Source organism: Mustelus asterias, chromosome 23 (assembly GCF_964213995.1).
Source record: "Mustelus asterias chromosome 23, sMusAst1.hap1.1, whole genome shotgun sequence".
Classification (NCBI taxonomy): Eukaryota; Metazoa; Chordata; class Chondrichthyes; order Carcharhiniformes; family Triakidae; genus Mustelus; species Mustelus asterias.
The window spans coordinates 50,914,271-50,933,510 of NC_135823.1; the positions used below are offsets into that span (position 1 = coordinate 50,914,271).

Consider the following 19,240-nt stretch of genomic DNA (forward strand, 5'->3'; position numbering starts at 1 on the left):
CACATTAGGGCTCCAGTGTCATTTCAGTTAAGGCATGGATCTTTACTAAAATTCAAGCTCAAGATGTTAGCTTCAGCAGCTTGAGATACTGTTCATGCAAATAACTGAAATATGGATTCAACGTTTAGATATTTAGATGGATTCAATGTTTAAATGGTCCTTAAAGCTCATGGTATGCATAATTTAACCATCAAAGACCGAAAGCTCATGGATTCATACAGTTGTTTATATTAAGTAAAGGATGTACTTTTTAATAAAGCAAGAAATGTTATATACAATGTAAGGGATGATGTATTACACTGTAGGTGCATGTCTCTTTAAGACTAACAGCATTCTTGAATTCAAATCTTAGGTGAGTTACAGCTTTCCAGTATTCTCCCCACTTCAAAGTACTGATTATTTATATCTGAGCCCATATCCTATCATCATTCTGATGACCACACACATGCCATTTCCAGAAAGGTCAACAGATAGAAATCAGGAATGGAAAGCATGGATTGATTCTCCTCTGCAGAAAGCCTGGATTGCAGTGCTTCTGTTGCTGCTCCTTGTGCAATCAACTAATTAAGCAAAGATGATGGATCAAACTTCAAGCCTTATGGTTGACACAACTTGCATTTATGTAGCAGCTTGAATATATTAGGACATCCTAGAAGCCTAATCAGGCAAAAACTGACATTGAGCCAAAGAAGGAGCAATTAGGACTGTTGGTCAAAAGCTTGGCTAAAGAGGTAAGTTTTAAGGATTGTCTTAAAGGAGGAAAGGTGGAGTGATAATCAATTATTCTGAGTGGTGAAATATTCCACTGAGCCATTGTGGTAGGTTGTAAACATATTTTAATCCATACTTATCAAAATTATTTTAGAGGACAACAAAAATACCTTTTTCTTCATCGGAGCATTCATCATGCCAAGTTATCTCTAATAGAACAGCCATGGGTCAATCACTAGTTTTAACGATAACTCTATTTGGTTTCAAATAAAGTATGATGATATATAGCACTGTTAAAAATCAATGGATCTATTAGTCCATAATCATAAATCTCGCATCTCACATTTTGTCAATGTTGGCAGACCTGCAAGGTGCCAATAGGTTTAGATTTAATTATTTTTAACCTGAATTTCAGTTTTAACAACAGTTTTGTTGCAGCAAGTTTTAATATCAGAAACATATGAATTTAAGTTTCTTGGAAACATAAAAAAAGTTTTGTATTCATTGGATACACTTCCAAATTAATTAAGAGTTATTAATAATGATCATTCACTTCAAGGGCAAGGAAGGTGAAGGAGAAATTTAATAGAGATGCTGAAAATTATGAAGGCTTTTTGATAGATTAGATGACAGCAACAAGTTGTATTTCTATAGTGCCTTTAATGTTATAAAACATCCCAGGGCACTTCACAGGGGCCTTATAAAACAAATTATGGCACTGAGTGGAAGGAAATACTATGACAAATGTTTGGTCAAAGATGTAGGCTTGGAGTGTCTTGAAGGATGAAAGTGAGGTAGAGCTTGAAGGCATGGTGCTGGAGGTCCAATAACCTGATGACACAGATTTAAAATAATTGCCAAGCAAGCCATGGATAGATGCAAAAAACACTTTTTTTTAAAGGATTGAGTTATGATCTGGAATGCAAAGTTAAAGTTTATTTCTTAGTCACAAGTAGGCTTACATTAACACTGCAAAGAAAATACTGTGAAAATCCCCTAATCGCCACTTTGACACCTGTTTGGGTACACCGAGGGAGTATTCAGGTGATATACCTAACCAGCACGTCTTTCAGACTGTGGGAGGAAACCGGAGCACCTGGAGACGCAGACACAGGGAGAACCTGCAAACTCCACACAGTGACCCAAGCCGGGAATCAAACCTGGGTCCCTGGTCCTGTGAGGCAGCAGTGCCACCCCTGCACAGCCTGCAAGGGAAGTATATTCTAGTGAGACTTTCAAGCGGCATATAAAAAAAAAAGAGCTATGTGGAAAAAGGGAGAGTGGGACTCCTCCCTTTCAAAGAGTTGGTTTAGGTATGAATGGATTTCTGTCATGTGAGATCCTCTACAATAAGTTTGTCATAAAACTTGGACGTAATTGAAATTGAGTCATGTAAAGGGTTGGCAAGAGTCACACATAAACATTAAAAAAAAGGAGAGACAATATCGAACTGGAGGATGTTACTCCATCACCTGGCCCCACTCAGACAACACCTTGGCAAGGGCCTGCCCCTCAAGTTGTCCCTCTACCTGCCTGCCTCGGTTGCTAGGCGAGTGACGCAACGTTCCGGGAGCGAGCCCGTCAATCACCGCCTCCAGGGCCGGTAGTCCCGCCCCCCTCCCCCCCACTTGCACCCGCCCCTTCGAGGCTTGGGGTCAGGGTGGTGCGCGCGATTGGTCCAGGAGCCCTGTCAATCAGGGCGGTGGGCCGGAACAGGCCGTCTCTCCTGACGCAGGGCTGTGCATCATGGCGGCCGTGGGAAAGGCGTCGGGAGGTGGGCGGTCGTATCGCTAGCGAAAGCGCAAATTAGAGAGAGAAAAAAAACATCGTCACCCGCGGAAAAAAAAAACGCAACCAGCTTGTCACCAGACCGTTTTAAAAAAATAATGGTGAGGGGCTGGGATCTGAGGGGAACATCGGCGCTGAGCGGCGGTCGGGGCCTGTGAGTAAGGATGAGTTTCTGTGGCCCAACTCCAGCGACTGTTTGCTGCCGAAAAATCCGAAAGAAAAGCGCTGCAAGGGGCGAGAGCGGCTGCCGGCAGGTTGCCGGTGGTGTTTAGTGGTTGGTTTGGTGGGTGGGCGGGCGGAGGAAGGTTTATTGTTAAAATCGACGCTAACTGATAGGGGAAGGAGGGGGGAGGAATCGGTCCAACCGTGTAAATGCTTCAGATCGACGATCGTTCGGGTCCCTGACGACGGAGAACAGTCATCCCAGCTGAGAATGGCGATACGCGCCGGCATTCTCTTACTGACACTGTTGGCATTGCGCAGCGTCCAAGGTGCTCCACTTCCGCAAACAGGTGCAGGTCAGTTCACATTGCATCCATCAAATCGCACAAAAAAAAACACTTGGCTGTAAGCATATTAATTGTCCACGTGCAAAAAAAATATAGTTATTGGGTTGCGTGGAAATACACTGCAAAAAATGATGTGGATGATTGGTTTGGTTTTTTTTGTGTGAAGTTGCCTATTTTAAAAAAAATCTGAATGTTATGCTGAGATTTGTAACTGGATGCCTCTGCGTCGCCTCAATTTTCGATCACTTAATCCATAAATTACATAGGCTACTATTCATAGGTAGCTGTGGAGTGTATTATTTGTTTGAATGAAGATAGACGGAGTTTCACAGTTTATTCTCCCTCTCTGTTAAACTGATTCTTTGTCCTGATATTCAGGTGATTTAAGCTGCCTTCAAAAGTGACTGCCTGCCATCTTGGAAAATCTCGGATGAAGTAATGTCATCTCAGCATTGTATGCAATTCATTCAATTCCACAACTGAGCTACGGACTATATAAAGCCAAATATATCATTGCAGTGACAAAGTTTGGAATTGTATAGGGTTAAAATATCTGCCATTTTAAAACCAGAATGCTAATTACCAGTTCAGCTCTGTAAAGTGGCTGAACTGCATCTTAGGCTTGAATTTTTTTGTTTTTGCATCAAATCCACTTCAAAACCAGCTTCCTAATTCTAGAACATGTTGTAATTTTGGCTGAATTGGCTGCTTGTATGTCGTTTCCTTTGGAGAGGTGATTAAGATTTCTGTTATAATATTGGTGTTGAGCAGAACTGCAGTTCCTGTGTTTCATTTATGTGAAAACTGGAATTGATAGCAATCAGACTAATTTATGCAGTGAAACAGATGGTTGGAAGTATATTGCACCTTTTATTTCAAACCACCAAAATATTACAGTGATGATCTACTTTAATCATTACCCAGATGTTCAGTAAAAAAAATGGCTTATGCATTTTCATTTGGCATATTTCGGTATTAATTTATTGAATGACTATTCATGTTACTGTACCATGGAGTGTAGGGAATATGTTTTGACAACATGACAAATCCAAGTTTTGAGTTAGGGTGGGAGACATGAAGTACCTTTCCAGAAAACACGTTTCAGGAAAGGTTGATTCTTTCAGTTTTGCACACCTGTCAATGGCATCTCCACATAATGGATTTGAAGGCAATTATTTTTTTTGTGCAACCTTGGTTTTGGGGTGGGAAGCCCAAGGATCTAAAGAATACTCTTACATTTAAAATGGCTTAACTTCAAAGCATAGAGTGATCATTTGCTTTTGCTTTCTCAGTTTTGTGAATGGTAGCACTGCTGAAAGCCAAAGCAGCAGCAACCAAACACATGCAAATGCTATTGTGAAGAACTTCATTTCCTCCCTCCTCTATCTATGGTGCTTCCTAATCAGTGAGCTGTCAGGGTGCAAGGAAAAGATGAGAGATTTGTTTTACTCAGTAAAGAGCTTAATGCATGTTGCATATGCACACCTAGTCGCCCTACTTTACAATGCTTTGTCTTATTTAAATAAGATAGTTCGCACAATGGGTATAAAACCAAAGGAGGTCATAGCTAGTCATGGCCATTTTTATTTGTTTGTAGTTGATAGAATTTAGAGTTGGGCAGTTTCTTCAGATGAAGTGTGGTTTTCTCTCTCCTCTCCCATCATCAGCTGATTAATAAAAGCACCGTGTGTAATTTGGATGACTTCATGTAATAGCAATTAGTTCAGTTACTGAGAATATGGATTTGAATCTACCTATAATTATTGAGATATGATTGGGATTTCTGAAAAATGGAGGGACAAGGAATATGTTCCAAATAGAATGTTGGTTTTAGAGGATGTGCTATTGGTATTTGAGTTCCTGCAACGGTGGGTGGGTTCCCTCTGATTTAAACATTTAGCTGATTTTTGGTTTGATTCCCACGACTCTCAAAACATTTGCACTGCCAACAACCCTCTGAAGAAATTTCTTTGAATTTTTCAACTCAATTAGCGATTACTTCAAATTGATAATCCCTTCCCAAACAGAGGAAATGATCTTTCCATATTCATGATTAAAATACATCATAATTTTAATAACTTTTAACAGGACCTCAGTTATAGATTCACATCCTTCACATCATCAGTGAATCTACTGTGTTCCTTAGGATTTTAACAGCATGTTATAAAGGGGTATCTGAATCTGTGACTTAATCAATATTCATTGTCCTTACTTGGTTGCATTTTAGATTGTACTGTTGTGATGTTTTTCTAACTTATCTCACATTACTTATTCATTTCCCTTCATTTCCTCGAACTAAATTAAGAAATGTCTCTTTCTTTAATTTAAAAATAAAAAAAATTGAAATATGGCAGTATGTTTGGAGAATGAGACTGACTTAAAGTTCCTGGTCAATGATCTTTCATCCGAACCGTTTGATATCCTTTGCTTCTTCTACAGTCGAACTTTTAGCTCTCATTATTTCAAAGCATCCTTCTTACCCCTTTTATCTGAAGGTATTTTCTCGCTGTTGTAACAAAGCCTCCTACTTAGTCACAATAGCTACTGTTTCTCCCTTAAGCAATGATTTCCCCCACATCCCCTATTACATTAGCTTAAACCCTTTCTATTGTTCCATTTCATCTGTGTCAAACATAGACTACAGTACAACCTTTCACCGCTCTCCTTTTATTTTCCCCACCATTAACAAAAGTTCATCCACCCATTCCATGATTTCCTTCAGTCAGTATCCCTACCAAAGTTTTTTAATACTGCCACTATTCTTGTTTATCTGCCTTTGCAACACCTTAATTTGTCTTGATAAATTCTATTTATTGGTTTTCAAAAGGGATAAGTAGCAGACAGACAAAGTACGATGCAACGAAGCAGCTTCCCCCAGTAAACAAAACAGGCACAAACCAGACCACAAAACAGAAAATGCTGGAAAACCTCAGCAGGTCTGGCAGCATTTGAAAGGAGAGAAAAGAGCTAATGTTTTAGTCGAGATGACCCTTTGTCAAAGCTGCACAGAATCCAGCATCTGCACTAATTTGCTTTTGTTTTTAAGGCACAAACAAAAGCTCTGCAAAAAAAAAGTTGACAATTAACTGCTTAAAGAAAGAAACAAAAGGCTGCTATCTATGATAAAATTTCCCAGTAGACCCTCTTATAGTATATGTAATATTTTTCCAAATGAACAAAGGACATATAATCCCTACAGTGCAGAAGGAGGCCATTCAGCCCATTGAGCCTGCACCAACTCTTACCCAGATTTACTTTGTAACCCCACTAATCCCTCTAACCTATATATCTTGGGACACCAAGAGGCAATTTAGCATGGCCAATCAACCTAACCTGCACAACTTTGGACTGTGGGAGGAAACCGGAGCAGCCAGAGGAAACCCACACAGACAAGGGGAGAACATGCAAACTCCACACTGTCACCCAAGGCTGGAATTGAACCTAGGTTCCTGGCACTGTGCGGCAGCAGTGCTAACCACTGTGCCACCATGATTCCCTCCTAACCAGGATGGAACAGTGGGCGACCTCCAAGTTAATAGAATTGGCCTGTAGGCTATAAATTAAGCAAATGCACTCTTAGCCAGTTCAGATGGGACTTGAAATATGACTATCAAAAGACAAAGCTTCAAGTCAATATCTAGAGCTTTGGACAGATGGTCAAAGAAGGATCAGCCAGCTTCAACCATAGCCGGAACATGTGGATATGGTCTGCAGGGGTTGGGATAGAACACTTGTCGCATTTGTTGTTTGTGTTTGAAAAAACTTGCTGATCCTGACTTTGGTGAAGTGAATTCTGTGCAAAACTCTAAATTGAATTAAGCTTAACTGAGCACAAGCAGATGTGGAGTTGATCCTAAGAAGGGGCTTTTTCTCACCAGTAGTCTGGAAAGTCAAGCTCAAGTTCTGTTTCCCAGTGATTTCTTATCTTGTGGAGAGGAGAGGGTCTGGACGATAGCATGAGATCATAAAACCTTGAAATAAAACCTCCGAGTTTGGGGCAGTGACAAAATCCCTTCCAATAATGTATTTAGAGGTGGTTGAGGAAAGGATGAGCAACGAAAGCGAACAAAATGTCGGGCTTGAAAATAACAGTAAAGACTAGATTGAGGCAGGTTAAATTTGGCTGCAAGTTCATTGAAACTGGCAAAGGTCCCACCTACAAACAAATCAGTAAAACGTTTGAGTCCCCTCTCCCTCCACCCTTTGGGTATCGTTTGCTCAATAGTGGTGTGATTTTGCTCAGGATCGTATTACCAAATAACTGTCAACCTCGTACTTGTCTAACAAGTATCTATGGATAGTATTAGTAAGCACAGTAAGAAGTCTCACAACACCAGGTTAAAGTCCAACAGGTTTATTTGGTAGCAAATACCATAAGCTTTCGGAGCACAGCTCCTTCGTCAGATGGAGTGTATATCTGTTCTCAAACAGTGCAAACAGACACAGAAATCAAATTACAGAATACCAATTAGAATGCAAATCTCTACAGCCAGCCAGGTCTTAAATGTACAGACAATGTGGGTGGAGGGAGCATTCAACACAGGTTAAAGAGATGTGTATTGTCTCCAGACAGAACAGCTAGTGAAATTCTGCAAGTCCAGGAGGCAGGCCGTGGGGGCCACTGACAATGTGACACAATCCAAGGCGGCCTTCACGACACACGACAGCGCAGAGTCGCTGAGCAGAAACTGATAGCCAAGTTCCGCACACATGAGGACGGCCTAAACCGGGATGTTGGATTTATGTCACATTATCAGCAACCCCCACAGCCCGCCTCCCGGACCCGCAGAACCCCACTAGCTGTTCCGTCCGGAGCTTGCCCCAGTCCAACGCCGGCATCTCCACATCATTAGTATTAGTAACCCAAGGATAACTTGAGCTTGACCTTGTCTCTCTCACTCTGGAGGTCATCCATTTTGTTCTTTGTGCATTATTCTGAACTATGTTGCACTTCCACTTGGAATATTATTCGACTGGATCCCAAAGGTGATTACTGTTGCTTTCTGTCCTCTTGCAGCTCAATCTTATATGGTTATCCTAACTTGTGAAATAGCAAATTGTATCACTTTTATAATCAATTAATTAACTATTACTACCTGCAGTCAGTTCACAGTACCAACGTCAATGTTGTTCAATGTCTCTGCCAAAATATATCTGCCAGATGCACAAAGTATCAGTCTCCTTTTGAAGCATCAATGTCTGAAGTCTTGAGGTACTTTTTAATGGGATATTGGAGTACTACTTCACATAACGTCTTGGCCAGCAGTTGGTGTAACAACACAGTTGCAGAAGTTTGGACCTTGTACTAGATATTTGTTGTGCATTATTAACAATCCTACTACTGCTTTGGGGTGCAGAACAAAAATCCCATAAATACAAACAGTCTCTTGTTTCTTCTGGAATACAGTAAAACATTTTTGGTTCTTGATATCAATTTACCATAGATTACAATTGAACCTGTTTTCATGGTTTAGTTGTTGTTAGTAGTGGTACTCTTGCCGGCTGTCTATTGTAAATGTCTGTGTCCAGACAGTGAATTGAATATTTGTTGGTTTCATGCTGTTTTGAATTCTTAATGTTGTCCTTTCACCTTGTTATTCTTGGCTTGAGTCCACATTAATGCCTTAATGGCTGGTGTCTCAGTTTGAATTTCATCTTGACTGACATTGATACTCCAACTTTACATAGAGAAAGTTTTCTTGCCTCAGCCAGTAAGCTTTTCCATTTTGCCCAGTTAAATCTTTTTGTACTTTTGCTGTGAATGAGCATTGACTATATTCATAGGTGTTTGGTAGTCATAACTGGAACAAAGGGAGAAAACAGATTTTTCCTTTTGATTGAAGTGTAATAATTAGAATTCTATTGTAATCTATTTATTAGAATATCTTTAAGGGAGAGGTAGATTCTTGATAAGCAAGGGAGTGAAATGTTTTCCGGGCAGCAGTGAGCATGTTCTCGATCAGATAACTGCTATTTTAGGCGAACAGCAACAACAGAGATAGCAGTTGCAAACAAACAAATAATTTTATAAAATGTGATTTATTTGACTGGCTCATCTGCTCCCATCACCTCTTACCAGCCATTGACTTATTACTTACTCGCTGAAGCTGAATAGTTGACTCACTCCTCCTTGTTCAAAGTGCACAATTCAATTTGCTGATTGAGGAGCTTTTACATCTCGTATTGTAATCACACAATGGTATACCTAAGAACACGCAACATAACAAATGTTATGGAGTTATGGCAGGAATATGGAGTTCAGGTTAAAATCAGGTCGGCTATGATCTTATTCAATGGTGGTGCGGGGTCAAGTGGCCTACTCCTGCTCCTAATTCTTGTGTATTTGTGTACCACCAATACTATGGTACAAATATTGCGAACAGGTGTGTTTGGACTGGAGATTAACCATTTTTTTAATGCATAAAGTGCAAAGGCTTGCAAAATGAGATCTCACCCTTGCCCTCTCTACTTGGTCCCTTCATGTGCATGGGCAGCTCTACATGGCCCAAAGAGCCAATAACCTGCCTGCCGGTTCACTTGATTGTGCTGTCAAATGACTGTTAAAGAAAACTATCAAAATTAGCTTATCGTCCTGTGATGAACAGAATGGAGTAGATTTGCTTAAATAATATAAGGGAGAGGGGAAGTGAAATTTATAACCAAATGTGAATGAAATGAAAGTTGCCAAAGTCCTAGAGGACAGGGCCATAGGCTGCTGTCCCTCACTTTGAGAGAGCTGACATGGTTATTTAACCTGAGTGTCACCGCACCTGGGGCAAGGTTGAGAAGGCGGGACCTTCATGAATAACCTCAGCTTGCAATGGGAATTCAATCCACATTGTTGGCGTCATTCCGCATCGCAATCCCGCTGTCCAGCCAACTGACCTAACCTACCCCTCTAGAGTAAATAGCAAACAAAGAGTCTGACTGTTTAAAAAATGTTCACATACAGAAAATTTGCATCCTGTTACGCTTAATCTTGTTACAAACACTATCCCTATACTTCATGTATTAATTTGCAGTGCTTCCTAGATGATGATGAATCAAAATAAGACAAGTGGGTTGGTATCAGGAGGAGAAATGCTGTTGTGATTTGTTATGTTGCGTGTTTTTAGGTATACCATTGTGTGATTACAATACGAGATGTAAAAGCTCCTCGATCAGCAAATTGAATTGTGCACTTTGAACAAGGAGGAGTGAGTCAACTATTCAGCTGACACAGCAGTAGCATAAATTACTTTCTTTTTGCGAGTAAGTAATAAGTCAATGGCTGGTAAGAGGTGATGGGAGCAGATGAGCCAGTCAAATAAATCACATTTTATAAAATTATTTGTTTGTTTGCAACTGCTATCTCTGTTGTTGCTGTTTGCCTAAAATGGCAGTTATCTGATCGAGAACATGCTCACTGCTGCCCAGTTTTGGTTCTGCCAGAGTCACTTAGCTCCTATCTCATTACAGCCTTGGTCCAAATGTGGACAAAAGAGCTGAACTTGTGGTGAGGTGAGAGTGACTGCCTTTGACATCAAGGCAGCATTTGACCGAATGTGACATCAAGGAGGCCTGGCAAAATTGAAGTCAATAGGAATTAGGCAGAAAGCTCTCCACTGGTTCGAGTCATATTTGGCACAAGGGACATTATTGTTGGAGATCAATCATCTTAGTCCCAGGACATTGCAGCACAAGTTCCTCAGGATAGTGTCCTGGGCCCAACCATCTTCAGCAGCTTTATTAATAACTTTCCTTCCAGCATAAGGTCAGAAGTGGGGATGTTCACTCTGTAATTGTCAATGTTCCGTACCATTCGCAACGCTTCCAATGCTGAAGCAGTCCGTGCCAATAGGGAGCAAGACCTGGACAATGTTTAGGCTTGGGCTGATGAGCGACAAGTAGCATTCACACCCCACAGATGCCAGGCAATGACCATCACCTGCAAGAGAGATTCTAACCATCTCCTCTTGACATTCAATGGTATTACCATTGCTGAATCCTCCTCTATCAGCATTAAAGGAAATACCATTGACCATAAACTAAACCGGACCAGCCAAATAAATATTGTGGCTAAAAGAGCAGGTCAGAAACTAGGAAATTCTAAGATGAGTAACTGACTCCCCAAAGCTTGACCAGCAAGTACAAGGCACAAGTCAGGATTGTGATGGAACTTGCCTGAATGAGTGTAGCTCTAACAACACTCAAGAAACTCAACATCATGCAGGACAAAACAGCCTTTTTGATTGGCACCTTCCAAACACACATCCTTGCTTCCTCTACACTGGCGCAGCAGCCTGTACTATGTGCAAGATACAGTGCAGCAAACTCTCCAAGGTTCCTTCGACAGCACCTGCGATCTGTTACCACCCAGGACAAAGACAGCAGATACATAAGAACACCATCATCAGTAAGTTTCCCTCCAAGTCTCACACTACCATGACCTGGGACTACATTGCTCTTCCTTCACGGTCACCTGATTGAAATCCTGGAACTCCCTTCCCAACAACACCGGTTGTATCTGCACCAGGTGGACTGCAGTAGTTAAGACATTTAGAGGTGGGTTAAAAATGTGACCATGCCAATGTAGTAATTCCCATGCAGTAATTCTTAAAAAGACCATTCAGCCTGTTGTGCCTGTGCCAGCTCTTTAAAAGAGCTATCCAAGTAATGACATTCTCCTGCCCTTTTCATGCAGCCCTCCAAATTTCCCCTTCAAGTAGCTATCCAAGTTCTTTTTAACAGTTATTATAGACTCCTTTTCCACCATTCCTTCAGGTGGATACATTCCAGATCATTCAAAGCTTACTGATTATATAAAGAAAATTCTTCCCACCTGACCTCTGGTTCTTTTGCCAATAAGAAGTCTCACAACACCAGGTTAAAGTCCAACAGGTTTATCTGGTAGCAAATACCATAAGCTTTCGGAGCACAGCTCCTTCGTCAGATGGAGTGGATATCTGTTCTCAAACAGTGCAAACAGACACAGAAATCAAATTACAGAATACTGATTAGAATGCAAATCTCTACAGCCAGCCAGGCACGCCTTGCAGAGGTTGCTGTGGCAGGGTTGTGTGGTGTCGTGGTCACTGTTCTCCTGAAGGCTGGGTAGTTTGCTGCGGACAATGGTCTGTTTGAGGTTGCGTGGTTGTTTGAAGGCAAGAAGTGGGGGTGTGGGGATGGCCTTGGCGAGATGTTCGTCTTCATCAATGACATGTTGAAGGCTCCGGAGGAGATGCCGTAGCTTCTCCGCTCCGGGGCAGTACTGGACGACGAAGGGTACTCTGTCCACCGTGTCCCGTGTTTGTCTTCTGAGGAGGTCGGTGCGGTTTTTCGCTGTGGCGCGTCGGAACTGTTGATCGATGAGTCGAGCGCCATATCCTGTTCTTATGAAGGCATCTTTCAGCGTCTGAAGGTGTCTGTTGCGATCCTCCTCATCCGAGCAGAACAGAATTGTCTGTACATTTAAGACCTGGCTGGCTATAGAGATTTGCATTCTAATCCGTATTCTGTAATTTGATTTCTGTGTCTGTTTGCACTGTTTGAGAACAGATATCCACTCCATCTGATGAAGGAGCTGTGCTCCGAAAGCTTATGGTATTTGCTACCAAATAAACCTGTTGGACTTTAACCTGGTGTTGTGAGACTTCTTACTGTGCTTACCCCAGTCCAACGCCGGCATCTCCACATCTTTTGCCAATGACATTAAAGCTGTGCCCTCGGGTTTCTGACTCCAGAAACATTTCCTCATTTATTGTATCAAACCTTTCATGATTCTGAACATCTCTGTGAAATAAGCTCTGAACCTTGTCTGCTCAAAAGAGAACAATCCCAGCTTCTCATGTAACTGAAGTCTCATGTCGTCATCATTGCAAAAGTCCATGGCTCATTGTCTCGGAATCTCTGTGCTGTTTCCATATTGCATTGAAGCAAATATGCCTATGCATATCCCAAGAGTGCAATTCCCAGGGACCGTCAAGGCTTTAACCAAAGGAATTCTCACGTCAATCCTTTGCCACCATCAATGTAGAGGCAAAAGTGCAGTTTTCCTCTGCTTAATTTTCAAGATCATTCACCCTTACTCCTCGAAAGTATGTGAGTTAATCTGTTAAACTGTTGGCCCAATTTCCAACTTTGTTCAGGAATACAATTACCACAAACATCTCCAGTGAAACTATCATTCTCAAAACTTAAGCACTTGAAAATTCCACAGCCTACTTCTTCACAATTGCTGTGGATTTTACATACGCCAGTCCCTCCAATTCTGTACATTTTACATAACCCACTCCTTCCTAAACATAGTGTTTCTTGTACATCCCCAGTTTTTCCAATCTCTCTCTTTTCTGCAGTCTGTTACTTCCAAATTGCTCTGCCGTTTCCTTGACCTGTTGCAGCCATCATTCCACAGTGCAATGTTTAAAAAAGGAAATAGCCCTGTGAGCAAAGAACAAACATGGAGAGGAGACCAGAAAACAGAATAAAAAGAGAAAGTGAAAAGTACAAGTGAGGTAGGAAAGGTCAAGCACACAGATGTAGCAGAATAGGGAGACCGTGTCAGACGTCAAGTTGACAGGAGGGTGAATGCAGAGGCAGAAGAGAGCAGAGCAACTGTTCAGGGAGGAAGCCTGTCTTTCACTGCTGAGAGTGGTAGCTATTGCAGTTTAACAGAACTGCATTGTAAAACATTACACCCCTCAACTCATCATTAGTTATATCACCAGAAGAACTGTTAATGCAACCAAATAATCTTTCTTGATAAAAAATTCCAGCTTGGGGATAGCTGTGGTGAGTGTGGCAGAGATATATGTGTCAGTTTGGGAATAATGTCAGGAAACAGTTAACCATGATGTCTGGCATCTCAATTACGAAGGAGCAGCGCTCCGAAAGCTAATGGTGTTTGCTACCAAATAAACCTGTTGGACTTTAACCTGGTGTTGTTAAAACTCTTACTGTGTTCACCCCAGTCCAACGCCGGCATCTCCACATCATCTCAATGATGCACATGGTCAGTGTTACCATGCACTGGTGCAGCGACAGATCAGCCCAGCATCAAGGCAATGAGTAAATTCACACTGCTCAAAATACAAAGAACAAATCCCTGGTACCATTATTGTAAATGTCCTCTGTAATCTCTCTAAACTTTGACACCCTTTGTTCAATTCTGGGCACCACACTTTACAGAGTACTCCCGCTGGGGTCTAACCAGTGTTTTCTGAAAAGTTTAAAGCAGGTTCTGTTTTTCCCCCACCCGTAGTTTTAAAAAAAGATTAGATTCTAAGTTGAAGGATTTGGGCAAATGGTGTAGGGTGGTGTCAATATTAAAGAGAATGGAAGACTAGAAAATAATCATCAGGTGAAACCAGGCCTCAATTTTAGAAGTAGAATTTGAGTTTTGAATTCCTGGGGGAAAGAGTAAGAAATCATATCGTGTGTCTTGATTTCAGTTTAAAAAAAATATTTTATGGGATGTTGGTGTCATTGGCAAGCCACCATGTGCTGCCTGAATCTGATTGTCCTTGAGAAGGTGATGTTGAGCTGCCTTTCTGAACCATTGCAGTCCATCTGGTGTATATGCACCTACAGTGCTGTTAGGAAGGAAGTTTTAGGATTTTGTCCAGTGATGGTTGCTCCCATATGTCTGCTGGTCCTTCTAGGTGGCAGAGGTCTCAGGGTTTGGAAGATGTTGTTGAAGGAGGCTAGTGCATCTCATGCAATATATAGTTCACACTGCTGTCTCAGTAGTGGAGGGAGTGAATATACAGGATGTAGGAAAAAGCAAGCAGAACAATATATTTGGAGCTTAAAAAAGGAAGGAAAATTGGCAGTAGTGGTAGTTGGATAGAGAAGATGGAAAAGGGAGCAATAAAGATGAAAGCATAGTAAAATTGAGAGAAGGATTGCTGTTATTTGTTTAGGAACTGTGTGAAGTTCTTGAAGAGTTTTGTGAGATGAAGGAGCTGATGAGTTTGATCTTTTATAGAAAGCTGAGAATGGGATTGTGGTTTGTGAGATAAATCTTTGGCATGAGGAAAGAAAGTAAGCTTCCTGGCAGTACCTTCAACTGTGGGGAAACTTTTTAAAATTCATTCTCTGGATATGGGCATCACGATGTTTTATTGCCCATCCTTGATTGCCCCTGAGGAGGTGGTGGAGAATCACATTCTTGAATATAGCTAAGTGGTTTGACAGGTCCTTTCAGAGGGTAGTTAAGAATCAGCCACATTGCTCTGGATCTGGAGTCAGATATAGATCAGATATGAGTGCCAGATTTCCTTTACTAAAGAGCATTAATGAACCTGCTGTGGTTTTAGAATGATCCTACAGTTTCATGGTCGCCATAAGTGGTACTAAGGTTTACAGATTTATCCAAAATACCATAAGTGATACCAGCTTTTTATTCCAGATTTATTTATTTAATTTAAACTGCTGTGGTGGGATTTGAACTTGTCTCCCAATCATTAGTCCAGCCTCTGGATTACTAGTCCAGTAGAGTATCCACATGTTACTGTATTATTTTATTTAAGGATTTGAATGTTAATTTTCCGGACTAAGGATGGAACCATTAATGTTACAAGTTGGTAGTTGTACTTAGACTTGAGAGGTTTCTTGGGGAAACTGATGGGATTGAAGGCTGATAAATCCTCGAGACTGATAATTTACATCCCAGAGTACGTAAGGAAGTGGCCCAAGAAATAGTGGATGCATTTCTGATACAAATGGAAGAGGAGAAAGTAGGGTCCCATACCAGTGTCCTCTGTTTGAACAGAGGGAAGTACGATAGGATGAGGGCTGAATTGGCTAAGGTGGACTGGGAGAGCAGACTGGTAGGTAGGACAGCTGAGGAACAGTGGAGGATTTTTAAGGAGATCCTTTTCAGTACTCAGCAACAATATATTCCGGTGATAAAGAAGGACTGTAAGAAAAGGAATAACCAGCTGTGAATAACGAAGGAAATTAAGGAGAGTATTAAATTAAAGACTGATGCGTACAGAGTGGCCAAAAATAGTGGAGAATTGGAAGATTGGGAAAACTTTAAGAAACAACAAAAAACGACTAAGAAAGCGATAAAGAAAGGAAAGATAGGTTATGAAGCTAGGCTAGCTCTAAATATAAAAAATGATAGTAAAAGCTTTTACAAATATATAAAAAGGAATAGAGTGGCAAGAGTGAATGTTGGACCCTTGGAGGACGAGAGGGGGGATTTAATAGTGGGAAATGAGGAAATGGCTGAAACTTTAAATAAGTTTTTTGTGTCGGTCTTCACGGTGGAAGACACAAATAGTTTACCGAATATTAACGATAGAGGGTTGGTAGGAGGAGAGGTACTCAATACAATTAATGTTACCAGGGAGGCAGTGCTTGGTAGACTAACGGGACTGAAGGTGGACAAGTCCACGGGCCCGGATGGAATGCATCCCAGGGTACTGAAAGAAATGTCAGAGGTAATAGCGGATGCGTTAGTGGTTATTTATCAAAATTCGTTGGATTCTGGGGTAGTGCCGGCGGATTGGAAAACGGCTAATGTTACGCCGCTGTTTAAAAAAGGAAATAGACAAAAGGAAGGTAACTACAGGCTGGTTAGCTTAACGTCTGTAGTTGGGAAAATGCTGGAATCCATCATTAAAGAAGAAATAGCAGGCCAGTTGGATAAGAATGGTTCGATTAAGCAGACGCAGCATGGATTCATGAGGGAAAAGTCGTGCTTGACGAACTTGACAAATTTTTATGAAGATGTGACTAGTGCGGTTGACGGAGGGGAACCGGTGGATGCGGTGTTTTTGGATTTCCAAAAGGCGTTTGATAAGGTGCCTCACAAAAGGTTGCTGAAGAAGATTGGGTCACACGGAGTTGGGGGTAGGGTGTTAGCGTGGATTGGGGATTGGCTATCCGACAGGAAGCAGAGAGTCGGAATAAATGGGTGCTTTTCTGGTTGGCAGATGGTAACTGGGGCCTCAACTGTTTACCATTTATATAGATGATCTGGAGGAGGGGACTGAGTGTAGGGTAACAAAGTTTGCAGACGACACAAAGATAAGTGAAAAAGTGAATCGTGTGGAGGGCGTAGAAGGTCTGCAGAGAGATTTGGACAGGCTGAGTGAGTGGGCGAGGATCTGGCAGACGGAGTATAACGTTGACAAATGCGAGGTTATTCACTTTGGAGGAAATAATAGCAAATTGGATTATTATCTAAATGGAAAAAAATTACAACATGCTATTGTGCAAAGGGACCTGGGGGTCCTTGTGCATGAGACGCAAAAACCCAGTCTGCAGGTGCAACAGGTGATCAAGAAGGCAAATGGGATGTTGGCCTATATCGCAAGGGGGATAGAATATAAAAGCAGAGATGTCTTGCTGCATCTGTACAGGGCATTGGTGAGGCCACAGCTGGAATACTGTGTGCAGTATTGGTCCCTTTATTTTTGCGGAAGGATATATTGGCCTTGGAGGGAGTGCAGAGAAGGTTCACCAGGTTGATACCAGAGATGAGGGGTGTTGATTATGAGGAGAGACTGAGCAGATTGGGTTTGTACTCGTTGGAATTTAGAAAGCTGAGGGGGACTCTTATAGAGACCTATAAGATGATGAAGGGGCTGGATAGGGTAGGGGTGGAGAGATTCTTTCCACTTAGAAAGGAAGCTAGAACTAGAGGGCACAGCCTCAAAATAAAGGGGGGTCAGTTTAGGACAGAGTTGAGGAGGAACTTCTCTCAGAGGGTGGTGAATCTCTGGAATTCTCTGCCCACTGAAGTGGTGGAGGCTACCTCGTTGAATATGTTTAAATCACGGATAGATGGATTCCTGATCGGTAAGGGAATTAGGGGTTATGGGGATCAGGCGGGTAAGTGGAACTGATCCACTTCAGATCAGCCATGATCTTATTGAATGGCGGGGCAGGCTCGAGAGGCTAGATGGCCTACTCCTGCTCCTATTTCTTATGTTCTTCTGTTCTTATGTTCATTGGTGGTCATCTTCCAAGATTCTATAGACTCTGGAACAGTTCCTACAGATTGCAGGGTAGCTAATGTAGCCCCACTATTTAAAAAGGAAGGTAGGGAAAAAACAGGAAAGTATAGTCCAGTAAGCCTGACGTCGATTTTGGGGAAAATTCTAGAATCCGTTATCAAAGATTTTAGAACAAAACAAAACACTAGGATTGGACAGAGTCAGCATGGATTTACGAAAGGGAAATCGTGCTTATCAAATCTACTGGAATTCTTTGATGTAACCAGTAGAATTGATGAGGGGGAGCCAGTGATGTGGTTTATTTGGACTTTCAGAAGGCTTTTAACAAAGTCTCACACAAGAGATTAGCATGTAAAATTAAAGCACATGGCATTGGGAGTAGTGTATTGAGATGGATAGAAAACTGGTTGGCAGACAGGAAACAAGGAGTAGGAATAAATGGGCCTTTTTCCAAATGGCAGGCTGTAACTTCGTGGGGCACCACAGGGATCAATGCTGGGATACCAGCTATTCACTATATAATGATTTACTAAATGTAATATCTCTAAATTTGTAAATGATGCAAAGCTGGGTGGGAGGGTGAGCTGTGAGGGGGTTGCAGAAATCCTTCAGTGTGATTTGGACAAGTTGAGTGAGTGGACAAATGAATGGCAGATGTTGTATAATTCGGATAATTGTGAGGTTATCCACTTCAGTAGCTAAAACAGGAAAGCAGATTACTATCTGAATGGCCATAAATTAGGATAGGGGAATGTTCAATGAGACCTGGGTGTCCTCGTACACCAGTTGCTGAAGGTAAGCATGTCGGTGCAGCAGGCAGTATAAAAGGTAAATGGTATGTTGGCCTTCATAGCGAGAGGATTTGAATACAGGAATGTCTTGCTGCAATTATATAGGGCTTTGGTGAGGCCACACTTGGAATATTGTGTGCAGTTTGGTCTCCTTATCTGAGGAAGAATTTTCTTGCTCTAGTGGGAGTGGAGAGGACGTTTACCAGACTGATTCCTGAGATGGTAGGACTGACATCTGAGGAGAGATTGAGTTGGTTAGGATGGTTCAGAAGAATGAGGGGGGGATCTCATAGAGATCTCTACCAGGACTAGACAGGGTAGATGCAAGAAGGATGGGGTTGTTTAGAATCAGGGATCACAGCCTGAGGATACAGGATAGACTGTTTAGGACAGAGATGAAGTGAAATTTCTTCACCCAGAGAGTGGTCAGCATGTGGAATTCGCTGCCACAGAAAGCAGTTGAGGCATTGTATGTTTTAAAGAAGCAGTTAGA

General features: G+C 41.7%; 1 protein-coding gene across 2 annotated transcripts in view; it reads left to right on the forward strand.

Annotated features, from left to right (window-relative positions):
• The first annotated feature begins 2,439 nt into the window (after positions 1–2,439).
• Positions 2,440–19,240, forward strand: part of lmtk2 (lemur tyrosine kinase 2) — a 119,736-nt gene continuing 102,935 nt past the window's right edge. The window contains exon 1 of one of the 2 annotated variants that reach the window (XM_078240618.1): positions 2,440–2,600. Coding sequence is in view for 1 of the 2 variants with exons in the window: in XM_078240617.1 (XP_078096743.1) it covers positions 2,933–3,017 (85 nt within the window). In the remaining variant the exon portion in view is untranslated. Of the gene's footprint in view, positions 3,018–19,240 lie in introns of both variants that reach the window. The other variant, XM_078240617.1, reaches the window with a different exon arrangement.